Raw genomic sequence first — 20426 nt, 5'->3', positions numbered from 1 at the left:
ATGACTGCAGGGCAATAACTGAAAGTTTTAATGATTTGTTAAGAAAAGCATAACTATTATGCATTAACCATACTGGAATGTAGTATTTTGTACTGAGTACTGGATTTAAAGGTATATCTTAATATATCTGTGCAGTTGGACCAGTAATATTATGTTTCTGTGGGAAACGTAGCCATCTAGTTATATTATTTCCTGGCTTTCTGCAAGTTTGGGAGGAATCTCTTAATTTTCACCATTGATCGCCTATTTCATTCCTAGAGGGAGAAAGAGAAATTAACAGTGTTTCCATAGCTTTGGCTTTTTTTGTTAAAACATTTTTCCTGAAATGTAAGTTTTGCCTCATGGGTTTGACAGTGTGCATGTTTATGACAAATATAGGAATTTTCCATTCCATTAAAGTTTCAACAGATATTTCCTTCAGGATAAAATAAATGCAGTTACTTGGTGAAGAGCCATTAAAGCTATCAAGTCTTTAATAGAATATGATATCTTTCTTTCAGTCATTGAATAATATTTGATGATTTCTTGGTGAGTTATATACAAGAGAGTTTTGCTGGCTAATTAATGGCTTTTTCAGCTACTGTTGAAACAAGTGAAGCTGAAGAACTACAAAGTGTCATGGGTGAATCCTCGTTTAGGGCTGTTGCAAAAGAAAGGCAAAACAAGTGAAAAAGAAGGCCAGAACATGCATGCAGGTATGGGCTGGCAAGCCTTATATTGACTCGTATTATAAAATACCCAGTGGATATATAAAAAAATAGGGTAATTGTTTTGAGAGTTTTATCAGCTCTCTGTTGATCTGGGATATTCTTGGCAGTTTCTAGTGCTCAGTAACCTTCCTTAATGAAATATGAAAAGTATTGCACTTGAAATTGAGTGGCTATGATGTACAAAGCATTGGTGTTGGACAGTATTTTTCTGAAGCTCATTTTTGCAATCCATATGAGAATGGAGAAGTGTATCATTCCTGTGCAAGAATGAGTATAAATCTTTACATAATTTGAATAAAATATTGAAAAACTAGATGGAAGCCTGAGGCCTTTTTAGTGCAGAATTTTGGTGAGCTGTAGATTTTAGTTTAAACTGCAGACAGTTCCTGTTCTGTGTTCTTGCTTCACTGCAACAGCACAAATCAAAAGAAAATCCCGTTATCTCAAAAAAGTAAGAATAACAGAGAACTAGTCTGAGAACAAAATCTGAATATTATGTTTATGGGAAAAAAAGATTTATCATGAGAAGTTCTGGGTATATAAACTCCTTAGAAGATGAGTATTTGCAGTCTTTTATGAGTTTGTACAACAAAATTGCAATTTGTGTTTTCAGCAGTAATTGGACGTACAAAGCTTAATTAGAAATCACGGTATTTTGATGGGTTTCTTTCAAAACCTATTTGTGTTTTCTCAGGTTTGTCTTCCAAGAAAATTCCACAGTAAGCCCATCAGAGACTTGTAGATTGTGTCTAGTACAACATCATATTTAATTTTTCAGTATGAGAAAGATCAGCAGGATCTAGCCAGCAGTTACAAGCAAGGCATGTTTGTGGACCCACTGCAGGATTTCTGTCCCCTCTATCCTAAGAGCACGCGAGTTTTACAAGGGACTGTGACAGGGTGGTTTGCTGTAGCGTGTAACTATGGAGGAGAGGTAACAGCCTGATGGGTGATTTGGAAAGGTTTTCATATTCTTATTTAGGGACTTTTTTTTTTCCCCAGCCTCACTAACTCTAACAAGTCCAATGGGATGGAGGGAGTTACACAGACATCTGAGAGGAAGAAATATTTCTCATTTCACAGGTGTGGAGCTGTTCCCAGGGCATAAATGTTGGTCCAGAAGAGCCCTAGTTGGCCCCACTAGAAGGACGGCTGTTGAATGGCCTTAGTTTAAGCCCTGGCAATGGAGCAGAAAGGTGGTGGTGGCCTCCATCGTGTGAAATGTTTTTTTCAGAGACCTCAAATTCTGTCTCCTGCTTAGTGAAAGGGGGCTGATTCCCTGGCACCTGGGTTCCTGATTTGGAGATGAAGGTCAGGATTTTTCCCATACAAATAGTGCCAAGCTCTCACAGCATACATGTCTCGAGTGGCGGTAGTAATGCCTTTGATTAGCTGACTCGTAAAAACTGATAGATACTGTCTCCTAATTACACAGCCCCGCCACTGAGCATGCTTCTATTTAAGTTCAAAGTATTTTGCAGCTTGATAAAATGCGTGTAAATGATGCTCATCAAATAGAGAACTGAAGCTCAGCAGCTGTCTTCTCCTTTGTGCATCCATTTTCAATAATTAATTGGGTATCCTTTGACTTTAATTGGGAGAGTGGTAGTGCTAAATTCCTGAATTCAGTATGATCAGAACAAGAGCTGTTGTGTTCCTTAATGTGTGAATAGTAAAGTGGGTCCTGATTATACCAATATGAAATAAACTGTTGTGGTAAAACTTGATGATAGTTGTTAGAATTTTATACCACTTTTTACTGTCAGGAGCTCAGAACAGTTTATAGACTTTAGGGAATCTTTCTTTACCCTATCTCTCTGCTTATTCACTGCTTTTAGAAGGAAACTAGAGCTCAGAGCAGTTATCAGTGAAAAAGGGTCTGGCTGGGTTAGAAACTGCTGAATCATTAATCTTTGCATAGAACTGGGAAAGTGTGTGGGCATTTTTATTTATTTATTTATTTTTCTGCTCAGTCCTTTTGCTTCCATATTCAGTTGTGCATTATTTAGGTCATTTTACAGGTCTGTGTGCAGCTGTGGTTCCAGATGCTGTTGGTGGCCCCGTGCAGCTGCATTGCCGGGTCACTGTAACCGCAGAGTCGGGGTCCGGCAGGTCGGACAGGCTCCCGGCGGTTGTCTACCCCAACCGCCCGCTTGAAGCAGATCCCATTAGAGCAAGTTGCTTAAGGCCTTGTCCGGATGAGTTCTGAATATTTCCAAGGATGGGGGCTCCACAGCCTCCCTAGGCAACCTGTTCCACCTCTGCGGTCCTGGCAAGGCCAGCAGCAACCCAGCGAGCCCCTGTTTTGGGCCGCTAATCCAGCGAGGTCCGAGTGACCACGTACAGCCATCAGCAAGCCAGAGGCAGCTAAGGGTGCCCACGGATACACAGTGGATGCCCTAAGGCAGTTATTGAGAACGTATCACCTGTCAGTGTATCCAATGAGGAATTGCATTTTTCAGTCTCTATCTTTGTCGGCCTTCCTACGAATCTGGAGTTTTTGTCTCTGACGTTATCATTAGTATGTGAATGTCCTACCTGTCCACTGTGCTGCTCATTGTAACATCCCGTTCTGTTCCCTCCAAATGTGGGACGTTTCATTATTTTATTCACTTGATGCAGCAATTCATTATTAATTACGCCTTCACTGTCCAGCAATCATGTTGCCTCATTGCATTTATCCTTTGCCAGCACCTAAATGGATTATTTGTAATGAGACACCTATGGGCTGCCACTGGAGGTGGATTTGACAGCTTCAGCGTGAGAAGGACGATGCCCCGCTGCACTCGCATTTGCAAGGGGGTCGCCATGGGGTGGTGTGGGGAGACCACGGACCCGTTGGGTGGCTGCTGGAGAAGGACCCCTGGCAGAGCAGGTGTAAAGCCTGCGAGTCTGACTGGAACGCCAATAGGTCCCTCCTTGAGCTGGCGCCTGCCCGTAAGCTGGCGTGCCCGCACTGCCTGCGCTGGAAACCTGCGTTCCTGGTGGTGCCACTAGGTACCAACTGTTTAAGCGCAAAAAAAATGTCTTCCTTACCTGTGACGTTTTTGTGAATTCCTGTCGGGTGTTTTCCTCTCTCTTGAAATGTGGGTTTCCCTTCCAGGAGGAGGGTTACTCTTCTCTCACATAGCTGCCTCAAAGGGTTGCGGCTTATTTTCTAATTTGGAAGAAATTCCTGTGACTCTCAGATTATTCTCTAATCAAATAGTGATGCATTTTTTTTTCCTGTTGTCTTTTCACAGTTGTTCAGCGAAAAAATAAGCGGGGCAGAAGGAACAAAACTGGATGAAGAATTTCAAGAGATGGAAAGGGTAAGGAAAGCAACCTTGTTTGTTCTATGTTCAACCACTGCAGAATCAAAAATCTTTCACGTGCTTCATATTACATGGAAACGCCACAAAGGCTGTTTGAGCCAAGGGAGCTGGTTCCTGCGATAGCCCGGGGAGGGAGGGGCTCCCCCACCGATGGGGCAGAGCCCCGGGGGACCTGTCTTTCCCCGCTGTCTGCACTGGAGTAGAGAGAGAGGTCTTCACTGTTTAGTGAGTCGTTATAGATGCACCCCTTCCCATCTGACATTTTTCCCGATGAAATCAAACTGCTGGGATCAAATTTTCTCTTACTGCAGAATTATATTTGTTAGTTCAAGTTGATGTTCAGAAACTACCATGATTTGCTGTGGAAACGGAGGTGTTTGTTAATCACTTACTAGCACTGCCGTTTATCAGTTAAAGTGTACTCCCAGATTCTGCTTTTTCAGCTTTTGTGTGCTATTTCATTGCCTCTGTCTTTCCTATGTATTTTTAATATACATAGTAGACCTAGGTCACAGCTTTTATTGTTGGCAGATTAAGGAAAAAAGTCATGCGTGAGTTGCTTTTTTGCAACACACACTTTCTGAATTTACAGTCTAAAGAGGCTTCTAGGTTTCAGTTTCTTTGGCTTCAGAATAATTATTTGCTTCTCTGTATTGTAAGAGGAAAAATAATGCGCAGGCCCTAAGGGAGGAAAGAGAAGCAACCCAGAAATGTGATTTTTATAGCATGTAAGATGCTATTAAATGGGAAGACAGTGCAAACCACTGCATTAAATGGCGCTGACCCCAGGACTGTGAACTAGGATATTTTCAGCATTTTTCACCTGTGGAGAAAAGCAGTCATAGTGACAACTGTGGGGCTGGCAGGAAAATTGTAGTCTGGGATGCATAAGCAGTATTCATGACTAATGGGTTTGAAGGGTAAGGAGATCCCAACGTTTTGATACAAACTTTTTACCCTTCCCAGTGCTACCTGCTATTTAATATATTTTTGGTATATGGCACAACTGTGGCATAGCTTTTTATTCTAAGCTATCATATTTGATTTATTTTAATTAAAACTTCATAGTCAGCCAGAACAGTGTATAATATCTATCCAGATGAGAAGCTTTCTAGTCATAGATTTGCTTTTGGCTAACTTTCTGTTACTTTTCTTTTTCAGAAAATTGATGTCACTAATAAAGCTGTAGCTGAGCTTCTGTCCAAATCGACAGAGTATCTCCAGCCAAATCCAGGTAAGATAAGAAACAATTTATGTCAGGTTTTGCTGGACATTATCCTCTTACTTGGAAATTCATCCCAGGTGGGTAAAAACTAATTAGGTCATTAATCTGAGGCTTCTTGTAGCCCTGGATAACTTTCCCTGTGTGTGCGCTGCACAACCATAAAGCTTGTGTGCAGCAAGCCTGACCTGTGTGTGGCGAGCTGGATGCGTCCAGGGTATCAGGCCTCCTGGGCGTGTGTCGATGGTGTGTGCGTGACGTGTCTGGGATGGCCGGGACTCACAGTACAGCACGTGTGTTCCCATTTGTGCTGGATTTCCTGGAGTGGGAGATGGATCCCTAAAGTGAAGAGAACGCCAGCATTTTTTTTAGCAGAGATTAAAAAAAAAAAAAAAAAAAGGCATCGAGTTTAACACATGCAGTGCTGCTATCGGGATATTGATGGTTGCCCAGTCATGGGGAAGAGGGCTCTTACTTGCCCACCCCGGTTGTTGACTTTGAGTGAGGTTTTGCTTCTTATGTGCTCTACCAGATCTCAGTTACCTGGGAGTCCCAGACCTAGAGTAGCAGTTTTCAAATGCTGTTTTGAGGAAAAAAGGAAAGGAGGCACATTTATGTTTGCAATTGGTCGCTGCTAAGAGCTTGATTCACTGTCCAGGTCAGCCATTGGAAGGACCTGCATTTTTTGAGGAGAACTGCCTGACAGGATTTCGTGTGTCCCAATGACTTCAGAGAGAGCTGTCTGTTGGGGATGCCTTATGAGAGGCACCTCCCTGGAGGAGGGTTTAGTGGGTTCTGCCTGCGTAAGGCTGGTAGGAGTCAGTGCTTTACCAAGGCCCAGCTGGGTTGCTCAAGATGCAACCAGTGACCGTCATCCACACTCTTCAGGAACGCCCTGTGCGGGCCATTGCTGCTGAGTGATAACAGTTAGGAGTAGGTTGGAAAAACACTCCAGGAATAATTACCTGATTCTGTCACGATAGGTGCAAGACAACAGTAAATTCTTTTGTATGTATCAGGCCATTCTGCAGAATAAATTCTTACTATCTTGATTAGTGAAATGAGGAAAATAAGGGCAAAGTTGCAAAATAAGTGCAAAGTTGTCACAAGTAACAGCGTGGAATTGGCTTTGGTTGCGCTCGTATCTGTTCTGTGTTTGCTTTCTTCAGAACTTTCAACAGAAGAGTTTGCAAGCAGGAATATTCAAGGGAATGTGAGTTTTGGTAAATAGCAGCGGAAGGTGACAAGCAGTCCCACTGTAAATCTGCCTGGAGAAATGATGCTCATTCAGTTGGGAATGAAAACAGTATCATATGACCCATATTGTCTAATGGAGTCATCTCTCAACCTTAGATTATGAAGTACTGACACTAAAAGGCTTATAATTCTACAGGCCTACGGTTGCTTTTTGACATTACTTGTTAAATGATTTATTGATTTAAATACATTAGTTTTAAAACTGCTGTTATAACTTTGTCCTTTTTTCATGTACTTCTCAGCATACAGAGCCAAGCTGGGAATGCTGAACACTATGTCAAAGATCAGAGGACAAGTTAAAACCACAGGCTACCCCCAGACGGAGGGACTCCTGGGAGACTGCATGATACGGTATGGCAGAGAGCTTGGAGATGATTCTATGTTTGGTGAGTTTGTGAATCTCCTTTGTGAATATTTCAGTATAATGTTCTTTGCAGAACAAAATTACTCAGTGATGTAATGTATGTACATAGTTATTGCAGGTAAAAGGGAAACTTCAAGTACAGTAATTAGGGGGTGGTTGATATAATAACTAATATGTGATGCTTGACGTAAGCATCTGTTGCAGGTGGATTTGATAATGCTATTATTAATACTGTCTGACAATTCATATTATTAAGATACCCATTTTAGTTTCTAAGTTGCCAAACTTAAATAATTTAAGGTGATCCTTAGATTCACTGTGTTTTTTTACCTTTCAAAAAAACCCCCTGCTACTCTTACATTTGAGAAGTAGATTAAGGGGGAAGAAAAATTCCCTTGGAAAAAAGAATACAGTAACTTCTTGGGTTTTTTTTGTGATCTGGTGCCTCTGTGCTTTGGAGCAGTGTTTTGTCATTTGTATGAAAATCCACTCCAGCTTGGTCATGCTACAAATCATTGGTAAATTAAATCTTACCCCTTTTCTCTCAAAATATCCTGGAACTTCACAGCCAGAATTTGGACAGAGGCCTGCCTTGCTGAGCGTGCGCGGTGTGTAGGCTTGCCTGCCATGAGTTTGCAGCCCCATCGCGACATGACTCGGGGTGCTTTTTGATATGGCTGGGAGTATGAGAGAACCAGTGAGAAGAAACACGAGAAATGGAGAGTCCCTGGATGGGGGAGGAGGGGGCTGGGGCTGGGAGAGGGTGGTTTGGACTGGTACTGCGTGCATAAACCCCCTTCCACAACTGGCTGGCTTCGTTATGCTGCTTAGCTAATATCTGCTATTTTGCATATAATGGCCACCTTGAAATAAGAACAGCTCTGCAGGCAGGCGGAGGGAGGTAGGACTCGAGTCTGACCAGCTGCTGCATAGGGGAGGACACTGCCTGATACCTGAGGACTTGCTTGGTCTCCTTGCGAAGAGTGAGATGGCATAACTCATCTGTGAGCTGGGTATAGTGGTGTTTTTGCAAAAGCAACAGGATATTAAATAAAACTAGGCAAGGAGAAAGGACGTTTCAAATACCACGTTTGTGTGCTTATGCTTATATGCTTCATAAAATAAAATATACAGCTATGTTGATTAGATGGTTTTAAAAAGCAACAACAATTTTGACCAAAAGGAGGTTTGAAAAAAACATGTTGAACTTGAGGAAGCCATAAAGCATAATTTTGTGGTTAAAAAGTCAGTCACTTTTTTGTGTATTTAGTAATATCACTTAAAAACATACCAATTCAAAGTTGAAGAGGTAACTTATTATGTAACCTATGCAAATAAAGTAGAGAAAATAATGTTTTTTCTTCCTGAAAGGTATCAGAAAAAATAATATATACTTTGGAACAACATTTTCTAGCCCTAGAGTCTGTAGGGGAAAAGCAAGTGCATAGTCTGTATTCTGCTTTCTCCCATTTCAAGGCCTTATACCAGATAAAAAGATACGTATTTGAAAGAGCTGTATCGTAAGACATATTTCCTGTTTTTACATGTGTTGACTTATAAGTAGCGTTTTTTTTTTACCACAGGCATTGCACTATTAGATGTTGGTGAAAGCATGAAGCAAATGGCAGAGGTGAAAGACTCGCTTGATATTAATGTCAAACAAAATTTCATTGATCCTCTACAGTTATTGCAAGACAAAGATTTAAAAGAGATTGGGGTAAGTTTTCCAGGGTAAAACCTTTCTTATCAAAAATCAGAGTCAGTGAAGCTCTAGTTCCCTGGAACACTTCTGAAAGAGCAAGCTGTGTTAGCTCACTGCATTTATGCTTTAGTCTCTAGCAAAGCAGTGATGAATCCGCTTAAAAGCAATGTCTTGTTGTTTCTCACCGTTGCCTAATTTATTCAATTTGCTTATATGATCATGTTCTGTACCAGAAGGATAGTAAAGAAAATGAATATTTTTATCTTACTGCTATTTATTTTAACTGACATTTTCATTAATTGTTGTGAACATGTGAGTGGGCTGTGCTTTATTGCAACTGTTTATCATAATTTACCGTCTCTGTCACCCTAAATCTATCTATTATACAGGCTGAATATGACTTTTGAAAAGGCCATTCAGGGCAACCACTGAGTGATCTGAAAAGTGCCATGAGTGCCATACCATTCTGGGGAAAAATATAGGATGCTGGAGAACACATTCTTAACCTTTAGAGTTAGGTTTTTCAGTGCTTTTGTTTACAATATGACAATTGAAAAGAAAACCAGGCACAGTCTCTGTCTGAGTCTGCTGATTCCAATAGAGTTGGGTAATAAGCAAGTTAAAACCTTGATGAAATGCAGAAATGGAAGTTGTTTTATTTACTTACATGTAAATGGATGTGGAAAGCATAGCAAAAAGGTATTAATGTCCTGATGTCTGTAGCTGTCTCCTATGATACGTGACTGTTTTCAGTTGCAGTTCTTCTGAACTGATGAAAAGTAATTATTTGACTTTAGCTTTAATGGGCATTTTGCACTGCCGCTTTCAGTCCGTTCTGTAAGTCTGTCAGTCCCACGATGCTGGGCCACAAAAAACCCTTGTGTAGTTATGTCAGAGAGGAATGTCAAGTCGACACCTAACAAAGAAAGCAGGAATATAAGATCTGTGGGGTTACTGCTATGGAATGAGAGGAGAAAATGACCCTTTAAATTTTAGCTGTCATGTTGCAAATAGTTCAAGGGGTAAAACTGAATTACATGTAGAATATGATGGGGGGGCATATTTAGATAGTCTAAATTAGAAAGAGGACCCAGTCTGAGGTATTGCACATTTAGTGATGTCTGTGAGTTGGATGCCTGAGTTCAGCAAATCAAGGTAGCCAATTCTCCAAGCATTAACAGATGGCTGCTTTCTTAAAGTTTATACAGTTTTAAATTTCAGTCACATACACAGTCCTAGATGAACCTGATGCTGCCTTAGATCAGAGAGATGGGCTGGATGAGTTTTGAGATTCCTTCAAGCCTTGTATTTCTCTGATTCTGCCTATCTCTGCAATTGCATCATCTGTAACTGAAATCTCCTTAGAAATCACAATGTATGTGTTTGGGCCTGTCTCGGTTTGACCTCTTCCTAAGCGTTCTATCTTATTTAGCATCATCTGAAGAAACTAGAAGGTCGTCGTTTGGATTATGATTATAAAAAGAAGCGTCTTGGGAAGATACCAGATGAAGAAGTTAAACTAGCAGTAGAAAAATTTGAAGAGTCAAAGGAACTGGCTGAAAGAAGCATGTTCAACTTCTTAGAAAACGATGTAAGTCTGTCCTGCTGCTTTATTTCCTGCGGTACACACAAGAGGGAAATGTGTGCGGGGTCAGAGAAAGCCTGGCCCATGCTTCACAGGAGGCAAGGCCTGGAAGCCGAGAGTGTGCTTCGTTCCTCTTGTCAGGGAGGGACGTAATGCACGGCACTTCATGGGAGAGCTCTTCAGCAAAGTCTTATGGAGAGACATGGGCTCGGACAAGATGGTCACAGAGGTCTCACGTGGCTTTATCGTCCACAAGTGATGAACCGTCTGAGAGCAGAGCACAGGGAAGTCCGTGGGAGGGAGAAGGCCAACACTGGCACAGGTGCAGACGTGCTGCTGAAACCACGTGCCAGGGTCTGTGCCTGGCACGATCTGATTTTCAGCAACACAGCTTATAGGCAAAACTTTGGCTGATCTGGAAGGGGGAATTTTGGCTCTAAAAATTACTGCGCAGAGTTTATATGGGTTGTGCTGAGGTACCTGGGCTTTGATGCAGATTTCAAGTCCATCATGAAATGATGACTTAAATGATCAGCAGCTGTGGTCATTTCAGTTAATCCCACCTTCTGTGCACTCACAGAGGAATTGCAGGGACATGATTTATCCCATGTAGTCACGAGAGCATCTAGGAAAAGAGAACTGGAAGGGGGCTTTGGCAGTCATCTAGGCTGTTCTGCCTGAAAGCAGGACACGTGTCCTTCCTGACAGGTGTGTGTCCAAGGTTTGTTTGTCTGGAAGATGAAAGGCAAAAGAAAATATTCTGGGTTTGCAGAGATCCTAATTGCAATCTCTTCCTTTCTCTCCTTCTCAGTTCCCCAGATTTCTCCCTTCCTTGGTCTTCTTGCCCTGCAGTCTCTGCTCTTAGTGCCCTGGCTCCCGGCCACCTTTGCCAGGTGCCTCACCCAGACTCAGTCCTGATCCACATCTCTTTCTCAGGCTTTTTGTGCAGAGATTTCCAAACCTTCCATGCAGACACTTATGCATGCACTCCTTATCAGACCCATCTTCCTGCCTTTCCCACTCAGCTGGTCCCAGGTTCCTCTTGCTAAGTGGCTTTCAGTCCCTCATGTTTGTCTGGCTCCCTCCCAGTCTCCTCCTCTCTTCTCCTAATCCCCACTTCCCTATCCCTCCTGGCTCTTAGTCATCTTGTCTGGACAGTCTTTGTCTATCCATCTTCTCTGACCACCCCGTCCAAAATCCAGGCATTTTGTGCATTATCCTCAGCTGGTTTCCATTACTCTCTTTTGACTTTGATGGAGTTGTATCAGCTGTTGATTTGGTTCTGTGCATTTCGTTTATATATGACAATGTTTGGCTCTCTTGGACTCCCAGCAGAATTTCTAATAATCTTTCCGAGTGAGTAAAAGCAGACAAAGTATAGCATAAAATTGCCAAAGATCCATAAAACATTTGCAGAAGATATCTTCGGATACCTTCTTGCAGTTCAGTGTCTGAAGTGGTGGAATGGGAACATGCCGGACTGCTTGGGGTCTGTCCTCTTAATGTCATCTGAAAGGAAGAGGACAAATAAATATCTGTTACTGTTCTAGCTGTATTACAGCTAGAACTTTTCAGTTTGCATTAGGGGAATGGGATTATTTGTTACTTAATGAATACAAATATTTTGCTTTTTCTTTCACCCTCACATTCACCCTTTCCCCAGCATTCATATTCTTGAATGATTGGCTATTACTTTATAAATCCAAGTAGATAAATCATATTTCATTTATCCATTTATAAATGCTGCCATCTAGTGAGGTAAGTCTGGAGCATTTCAGAACTGCAGTTTGTAAACATCACTAGTAAACATTGATGGATCTGAGTTACAAGACCTGTCATGGCTTCATTTCTCCCGGCCTTGCTGATCAGAAAAGCCCCACTTCCACCTGCTAAGGGGTCATGTCTTCTAACTGTTTCAGGCTTGGGGGTTGACAGGCAGCTGGCTTGGAAGTTGAAAGTAAAAGAGATTTGCACATTGTGAAAGGAAGTGACTCAAGGACCCAGCCCTGAGTTAGTGAACTAGAAATTACACCTCAGTTTTGTTCAGGTTCCAACTGGCAATTTCTGTGGTAGAATCACATATGCTCATTTTCAATAGCCCCCACAAAGCATCAAGGTCTTTTGCGATACCAGGTCTGTTTTGAATGATCTTTATCCTTCAGCTAAATGTGATGCAGGCTTCTTAAAACTATTTTCCTCTCTATATTTCAGGTAGAGCAAGTTAGCCAGTTGGCCGTGTTTGTAGAAGCGGCGCTAGATTACCATAAACAATCCACAGAAATTTTGGAGGATCTGCAGAGCAAGCTGCAAAACCGGTAAGACTGAACCCATCAGAACATTTTGAACCTCTTTTGCAGCTGAGGTTCATGGATGGGAAAAGATATTAAAGCAACAGATTTTGTAGTACCATCTCACAAACGCACGTTTGCAGCACTCTGTGCCTTACTGGACTTCACTGCTTTAAACTGTTGCCACCTGGCAACCTCTGGTTGCACTGTGAGCCTGAAGTGTCCAGCAGTACCTGCCCAGAAAGCTTTGAGCGAGTGCAGATCCCTTGTTCCCATCTGCAGAGGTTAGTCAGGACAGCCTCCATTTGTTTGCAGGTTTAAATAAATTTGCACTTTCTGAGCTGTATTTTGGAAGCTTTGCTGAGCAGTTGGCCTATTTTCATTGCGATTAGGAGGTATTCTGCAGCAGTGTAAGGAGATTGCCAGCTGGCTAGGAGCACAACTGTGGCGTAATGCACTTGTGAAAGGCCCAGACACTTTGTGTCATGCTAACAGGAGGAAAAAAAAAAAAAGCTTCTATCATTAATTTATTATACGTTACTCATCAGAGCCAACAGAAAACGGGAGACCTAAACGACCTGAGTGTCGCCATAGCATAGTCCTGATATCCGTTGCCTTGAGGACAGGGCTGACGTGGCGGCTGGGAGCACCACGCGGGAGCAACCATGCCAGTCAGTGCTGCACCGAGCAGTGACGCTGGCAGGTCTCAGCAGGGCCCCATGCTGGTGCAGGGAGAGCCACTGAGTTCTCAAGACAGTTGCGCTGACCAAATGTCACAAAGACGCAGCGTGTGAGACGCAGTCCTTGGGCCTCTGTCCTGGCTGGGTTTCTGCATGTGTCGTTTGCAGCAGAGCTTTCCAGAGAGCTCATTCCTGGAACTTCTGCTGAACCTCAGTGGCAGCTGTGGATGTTCAGCGCTTCTTAAAGTCAGGCTGTTAAGCTTTATCCCTCTGTCAACAGGACCACAGCATTAAGTGAGACAGGGACTTGCTGAAATTTAAATGTTGCATTGGAATTGAGCAGCTTTTTGTGAATAAATTACAACCTCCCCAAAACAACAGAAAGCTTTTCCCCACCTTTCAAATGCCAAAGCACTGCACCTGAGTAAGAAACGCCATTACTGTGTGTTCCTTCAAGTAAATCTCTTGCTGCTCTTCTCTGTGTTGCAGAATAAATGTAGCATCTAGTCGGCCTAAACGTGAATTTAAGCCAAAGCCTGTAATAACTACAACCCTGGAAATTGGTGATAATCAGCAGCACAATGGGATTGCTTATAGTTCTTCAATAAAACCATCAGGTAAGCCTGTGGCTGCAAAATTAATGTGTTGATAGATGCTTTGCTGGATTGTTGCTTGTACCAGGGGAATGATGGACCTGTGAGGGATCAGTATCCAAGTATTTGTGTCCAGTTTGTTTCTTGACTTTGGAAATGGACTCTCAGAGCAGGATTCCTCTCCTCTGTCTTTTGCCATCTGAAATTTAGGTGCAGAGCTCAGCTTGACCTCTTAGCTTCTCTGTATAGCCACCGAGGGTGGAGGGAAGAGAGGGAAGGGTGCTTGCAGAAAGCAGTTTATTTCTTCCAAAGAGACGTGCCTAAGGTGGGTGGGACAGATCACCTTCTGGGGTATCTCCAGATGCTAATTTCACTCCACGGTCTATGAGACCGTAAATGATTAGCTCAGGATCTTAATTTTTGGATGTGTAAAATTCAGAGAGATGACTCCCACCTTTACTAATTTTATTTGCTTTGGTAAAATATTTATAAGGAAAAATGCAGGGAACAACATAGACTTTTATGCCCTTTAATGCTCATTAATGTCCCTTTAGATCCGTAGAGTATGCAACAAAGCGTCTGCATTTTTGAGCTCAAGTACTCTGGTATCCGCTGGCTTGGGGCAGAATCCCTTGTTGGGGATAGGCCCTGACTCCACAAAAAATCCTCAGCAGTTGAAAGCCCTTGAAAGTTGTGTGAATGGTAATAATGAGTAAGGTTACTACTCACTGAAATAGTTTTTCATCGTCTCACAAATAAAATAATTTTTTCCATCTCCTTCAAGCCTACAGTGTGTGATGAGAGAAGACCGATAACAAAACACAAAAGACAACAGTCAGCAAAGAAAAGAGCATGAAAAAGACACTTTTTTCATAATCAGTATTTGTAAGGAAAATAGAGGGAAGGCAAAGAGCCAAAGATTCCCTTCGCCACTTGGCATGAGATCTAGGAGCTTCTTCTGATGCTTTTTCTGTTTTTTTTTCCCTTGTTTTTTTTCCTCACTCCCTCCCCCACTGTCTGTAGTTTCCTCTTCCCTCCCATTTTGTTCCGTTTTAAAGATAGTTGGGAGAGAAATGAGAGCGCTAAAGGCAAGAGAACGAAGCTTAGTCTGGAGCTTGGTGCTCCTTCCAGCATCTCTTTCAGCTGCATTCTGCTCACAGGATGTGGATATTAAACAGTCTGCACTAAAGGGGACTTGCAGCAGTTCTCATGAACTAAAATTGAATGAATGAACTAAAAAATAAACAGCCACTGCTCATTGAGGTGGGAAAGGAGCGAGCCACTTCCATTCATTGTTTCTAGTCACAGATTATTGCATCAGCTGCTTCCCTATCAGTAAACAGTAGGTTTTCGCTTATTGTTTGGCTCAGTCAGTGCCATCAGAACGGAGGAGAAGGCAACCCAACCATGAGAGAGATGAAGAGGAGGATGTGGAAATATTTGACAGCTCTTGCTATGCTTAGTGTTGTTAATAACATCAAAAAGATATATGTTGTATTTAGCCCTTCTATACATAGATTTTTTTTTTTTTCTCCTGAAGAAGCTAGTGCAGTGGGTGCTCTTACCACTCCAGAGGGGACAATCATCAGCTAAATCCTTGCTCATTCTCTTCTTCCTTTTCCTGTTCCATACTGGAAGGTTATCCATATGGATTTCTGTGGAGTTACAGTGGGGTGAATATGCCCTGCTTGTAAATGGGGGAACCTTTCTGTTCCTGTTTAAAATCAGAATCATGGAACAGTTTTGATTTATGATCTGTGATTTAGAAATATGAACCAGGTGGCTCTAAGCAAAAAGTTGCTAAGTCTCCTTCTCTGGAGATATTCAAAAGCTGTCTGGACACGATCCTGTACAATGTGCTCTAGGTGACCCTTCTTGAGCAGGGGGTTGGACTAGATGATCTCCAGAGGTCCCTTCCAACCTCAACCATTCTGTGATTCTGTGAAATGTTTTAAGGTCCCCATCTGATAGAGGGATAGCACCATGATCACCCTCTTTTTTTTCATTCAGAAAACTAACCTTTTCATCCTACCCAAACAAGCACTTTGATGCTTAATTTCCCTAGTTTGCACATTGGTCCTATCAAAATTTACGCCTTTAATTTCCCTGATAGTGTCACTCAAAGCAGGTAGTATCTTAGGCTTCAGTGAAGCCACAGAAATCAACAGGACAGTTCAAAGTGAGCCGTGATGCATTCAGCACAGCTACAGCAGTCCAGTTCTTAGAGTGTTGAAATGGCTTTTCCTGCATTTTGCTGTAGCTTTCTAAGTAAAGCATCAGTTCCTTGGAGCAGAAATGGTATTTTGCTTTATACAGTTCCTAACACATGGGGATTATTTACTACTAATGACTTGCACACATTTGCAGGGCTAGATTCACAGAAACATCATTTTAATGGCCTGAATTATTTAGCTCCTTTGATTAAACACAGATAACAAATCTGTGTTTTTGTTCTAATTCATTGCCAGTCTCATTAATCAGCTGAATCTGGGAGCATCATCTGGCTCATTTAGATCTCTTTAAAGGCTGTGTCACGTCATGCTTTTCATTCGTTTTGTTTGTTGGGGTTTGACTAGGAAATGATAGTTGGGTCTGGTTGCCGCGTGTTGGAATTTAACATGAGCATCTAAGTGTATACAGACGTGAGCTGTGAGAGAGGCCTAGACTAGTCATGTTAGCAAGCCTCTGGTTTGTGATTATGAAAGTCTAATTTTGCTACTGCATGTGCACATCATGGTGCAGAAGACAGAGGAGATGCAGGTACAGATGGTTCCTTTTGAAAAAGCTTGCATTGAATGGCCTCTGCTTTCAGTCCTGTTGTGCTCCAGGATCACAGCCAGCCTCTTGCTTAACCTGGTTTTGGGGTGTTTTTTCAGTTTGTGCTGTCCGAGTGTGAGTGGTCTAGAGACAAGTCATCACTGACAGTGTGACAGTTCAGCTCCCGAATTGCTGCAATTAAGGAGGTGGGCACCGTGTCATAGATTAACATAACCCCTGTCTGCAGAGAAAAAGGGTGCCATTTCTTTAGCTGCTTAAATCTCTGCAACAGTGGAAGATGTGCAAGTACTTAATGGAGAGGAGGAGGCTGGAGTCCTGTGGCCAACGCTGTGATGTTAACCAGCGCGTGGTGCAGCCCATCCACCGGTGCTGCCCTGTTACGTGCGAGGGGGAGGCTTCGTCTCCTTGGATCGTACAGTAGCGGTGCTGCCGGGCTCTAATGAAGACTTTGACCCTACAGCCTGCAGTGAGACTGCTTGTGCTGGCTGTGACCGTTATTTTAAGATCTATCCAGGCTGCCAGACATTTCTTTTCAGTTCTTTGGAGCTTAAAATGAACCAAACGTGATCCACCTCTTATCAGGTACCTTGCTGTCAGAAACTAACTGGTTTGCAGTAATAAATTAGCCCCGCCAGGGCAGCTGGTGGGAGCGAGGAGCTCTGTCAATTATTCAGAGCACTGCCTTCTGCTGTTGACTCTTCCAGGGAGCTGGTACCATGTCCACCCTGGCAAAGACTCTGAAAATAAAGCAGCTATTTCTGAAGATAGTCTATTGATTTTTGCCAGAAAACTGTGGCTCAGCTGCTTTTCCCTGCTTGGACTGTTTCAGCAAGAACATGTCCAGAGCCAAGCTCTCACCTGTGCCACCGTTCAGTCTGTTCTCGTAGTGTTCTGTCATTACCTCCTGCCATCCGCAGGCAGGGGCCTTTTTAATAGTTTACTTTCTTGCACATTACCGTGATTAACATGTTAAAAGCAGTGTGACATGCATCTTTCACATCTTTCACAATACTCCTGTATTGTATTAGCAGTGGTGTGCAGATTTTCTCAGAGATAAATTAGTCTTTAAGCTGACTGCATGACTAGCATGTGCGATAGCTTGGAGAGATAGCCAAGATTAGAATATTTGAGAATTGTTGCAATGTTGCAAATAAGGCAACCAGAATAATTTAGTATTAAAGAGGTTTATTAACTGCTTTAATGTTAAGTACTGCATTGTTCAAGAGTTCTTTGTCTTGCTATATGCATTTTACTACTGTTTACATGGGAGCAGCATGAAATCTTTTCTCCTCTACTTCCTTTATGAATATATTCAAATTACTTGACTTTTACTTGGATATGCTTGGATATATTTTTTTAAAACATGTCATGGCTGAACTTCAGTTGAACTTCTGGCTAGTCCTTGCCCACAGAACTGAGCTTTACAGTTTGAACATTAGATTACTTTTTTTTTTAAGAATAATTTACTATTCATAAATAGAATGAATGAATATGATAGTATGTAGGTATCCATAGTATAAATCCAGGCCAATTAACCACCGATTCATGAGAATATCTTTAAAAAAAAAAAAAAAAAAAAGGACTGCATTTACAATGTTAACTTCTTTTGCTAATGGAGATCTTTGTACTTAATTTTCATGTATATAATCTATTTTTCCTATAAATATATGTCCTTGTGACTGTGTGCATATGGTACCATTAATATTTACAAACAGCAGCTTGGAATGAAGATCTCTATAGTAGACCTTGAGCAAACAGGGTAAGTCGCAACAAAAGCCAGATACTGCAGCAGAGGGGCTGCTGTTCGTTTTCCTCTGTAAGACAGTTTGACAGGCACCGTCGTTCCTAGCATCGCCTTTGCTTTAGCTCAGAGGAAGGCGCGTACAGCCCAGGCACCGTCGTTCCTAGCATCGCCTTTGCTTTAGCTCGGAGGAAGGCGCGTACAGCCCAGGCACTGTCGTTCCTAGCATTGCCTTTGCTTTAGCTCGGAGGAAGGCGCGTACAGCCCAGGCACTGTCGTTCCTAGCATTGCCTTTGCTTTAGCTCGGAGGAAGGTGCGTGCAGCCCAGGCTCTGGACGCATGAACCTGGGGAGAGGTGACCTGGAGGTGACTGTGGTCGCTCAGGCGAGGCTGGGGCAACCTCGCGCTCCAGTTTGCTGGGAAGCCCCGTCCAGGCGCTGCCTGCCGGCTGGCAGCACATGCTCATAGGGCTGAGTCTGAGCCCCTGCTCTCTGGTAGGTGTTCGTGCAGTCAGTGTGCTGCAGGGCAATTTTTGAAATGAGTGCTCGTCATCTTGCTGGTCGATTCTGCAATTTCACCACCTCCTCCCCTTCAGCTTCCTCTGCCCCCTGCTCCAAAGCGACCGCAGGGTGAGCCTGACAACCGTGATTGCTCCAACTGTGCTTTGCTTATCCTTTCCAAAGGGAATGCAACTAGGAATCAAAATCTAGTAGCATCTGCATTTAAGGGAGAAACAGAATTACACTTTTAATTAATTACCCCAAATGTTATATTTATACATAGAAGGACCGGATGTTAATGAGTGAAAGCAATGCAAAAATTGTCAGGAAAAGAGACGAGGGTACCTTCGTGACAGCAGGGCTACCGTTTTGACCCATCGTTTTGATGCTTATTGGCTGGTGTGGTGCTTTGAAGCTCTTTTAATATTTTCTTTTCTGTCGCTGGGGCAGGTTCTTCAATGCATATGGACCAGCCTTGCTGCCAAGCTCTGTATGACTTTGAGCCAGAAAATGAAGGCGAGCTTGGGTTTAAGGAAGGGGACATCATTACTTTGACCAATCAGATTGATGAGAATTGGTATGAAGGGATGTTAAACGGAGAGTCTGGCTTCTTCCCCATTAATTATGTTGAAGTGATGGTACCCTTGCCTCAGTGATTGTGTCATTAAAGCTGTGAACATGATTTCATGACTGAAATGGATTCACAAGTGTTCTATCCGTGTGGCATTCTGTGAAAGCCTTGCTATTTGACTGACTTACTGACTTTTGTATGCGTCTTTTTAAAATGTATTTATTTTGTATTCCAAAAAATTTTATCTTCCCTGTCTCCATCAACCTGCAAAAAAACCCATACCCAGTTTTTTTGCTTTGTGCCTTGAAGATCACTGTATGAAGTGTTTACTGGTAGCTCACTGTTGCTCCAAAAATGCATTTCCTTGCTATTATTGTATGTGGATTTTTTTTTTTAATCTTTGGCTGCAATGATTTTACTATTGAAAACCATTTTTAAAAATAATGTAAGTGAAGCTAACTGTAACCAGTTCCTAAGTTACTGATGTCCTTGAGCTTTTCTCATTTATCACACTGTAATTTATTGTGAACAAGTTAATCCATGTTTCAAATTGTACGTTGACAAAAGGCAAAGTGGTTGTTGTCAATATTATGATGTTGTTGTACTAAGTACAAGTTCTCAGAATTGAAAATTCCTATAATTTACTGACCAAACTTAATAAATATTTCTGTGGGAAAAGAACAGTGGTTGCTGCTTCTGTTCCTATAGTTCTGGCAGTTGTTTTTGAGCTGGAGGTCACTTTTTCTGCTAGATAGATCAGTTTTCAGCAAAGAAAACAATGCTACATTAAAAATGGAGGAATAAAGCCAAACTATTAGTTTTATGACCCCTCAAACCATTGGAATTTTAATAATCTTGCTTTCTCCCCACTGATTGCATAGTGTTCATAATGTCTGTTAACATTTTCTTATAGCAGAAGGATAAGAGCAGAAAAAAACATTTGAACTAAAAGCGCAAGCTGGTCCTAGCTCTGCAGAGTTTCTATTAGATAAATGGGTGAGTATCACTGGTGATTGATTGCTGCAAACAAATGAAAAGTCAATACACTTTTCTTTTTTTTTTTGAAAGGGATGGAGAAGAAGAAGGAAGAGGAGAAGAGAATAGGTGGAAAGAAAGATGCA

General features: G+C 42.1%; 1 protein-coding gene across 1 annotated transcript in view; it reads left to right on the top strand.

Moving 5' to 3' along the window:
• SH3GL3 (SH3 domain containing GRB2 like 3, endophilin A3) overlaps positions 1–19986 on the top strand; it is a 51999-nt gene extending 32013 nt beyond the window's left edge. Inside the window, exons 2-9 of the mRNA XM_067305254.1 lie at positions 3953–4021; positions 5186–5258; positions 6746–6889; positions 8451–8584; positions 10002–10160; positions 12366–12469; positions 13612–13739; positions 19185–19986. Of these exons, the coding sequence (XP_067161355.1) occupies positions 3953–4021; positions 5186–5258; positions 6746–6889; positions 8451–8584; positions 10002–10160; positions 12366–12469; positions 13612–13739; positions 19185–19390 (1017 nt within the window). The 3' untranslated portion in view covers positions 19391–19986. The remainder of the gene's footprint in view (positions 1–3952; positions 4022–5185; positions 5259–6745; positions 6890–8450; positions 8585–10001; positions 10161–12365; positions 12470–13611; positions 13740–19184) is intronic.
• The last annotated feature ends 440 nt before the right edge of the window (positions 19987–20426 follow it).

This window comes from Apteryx mantelli, chromosome 15, assembly GCF_036417845.1.
Source record: "Apteryx mantelli isolate bAptMan1 chromosome 15, bAptMan1.hap1, whole genome shotgun sequence".
Lineage (NCBI taxonomy): Eukaryota > Metazoa > Chordata > Aves > Apterygiformes > Apterygidae > Apteryx > Apteryx mantelli.
Note: the sequence above shows the minus strand (reverse complement) of the source record. Positions and strands in the feature narration are given on the sequence as shown.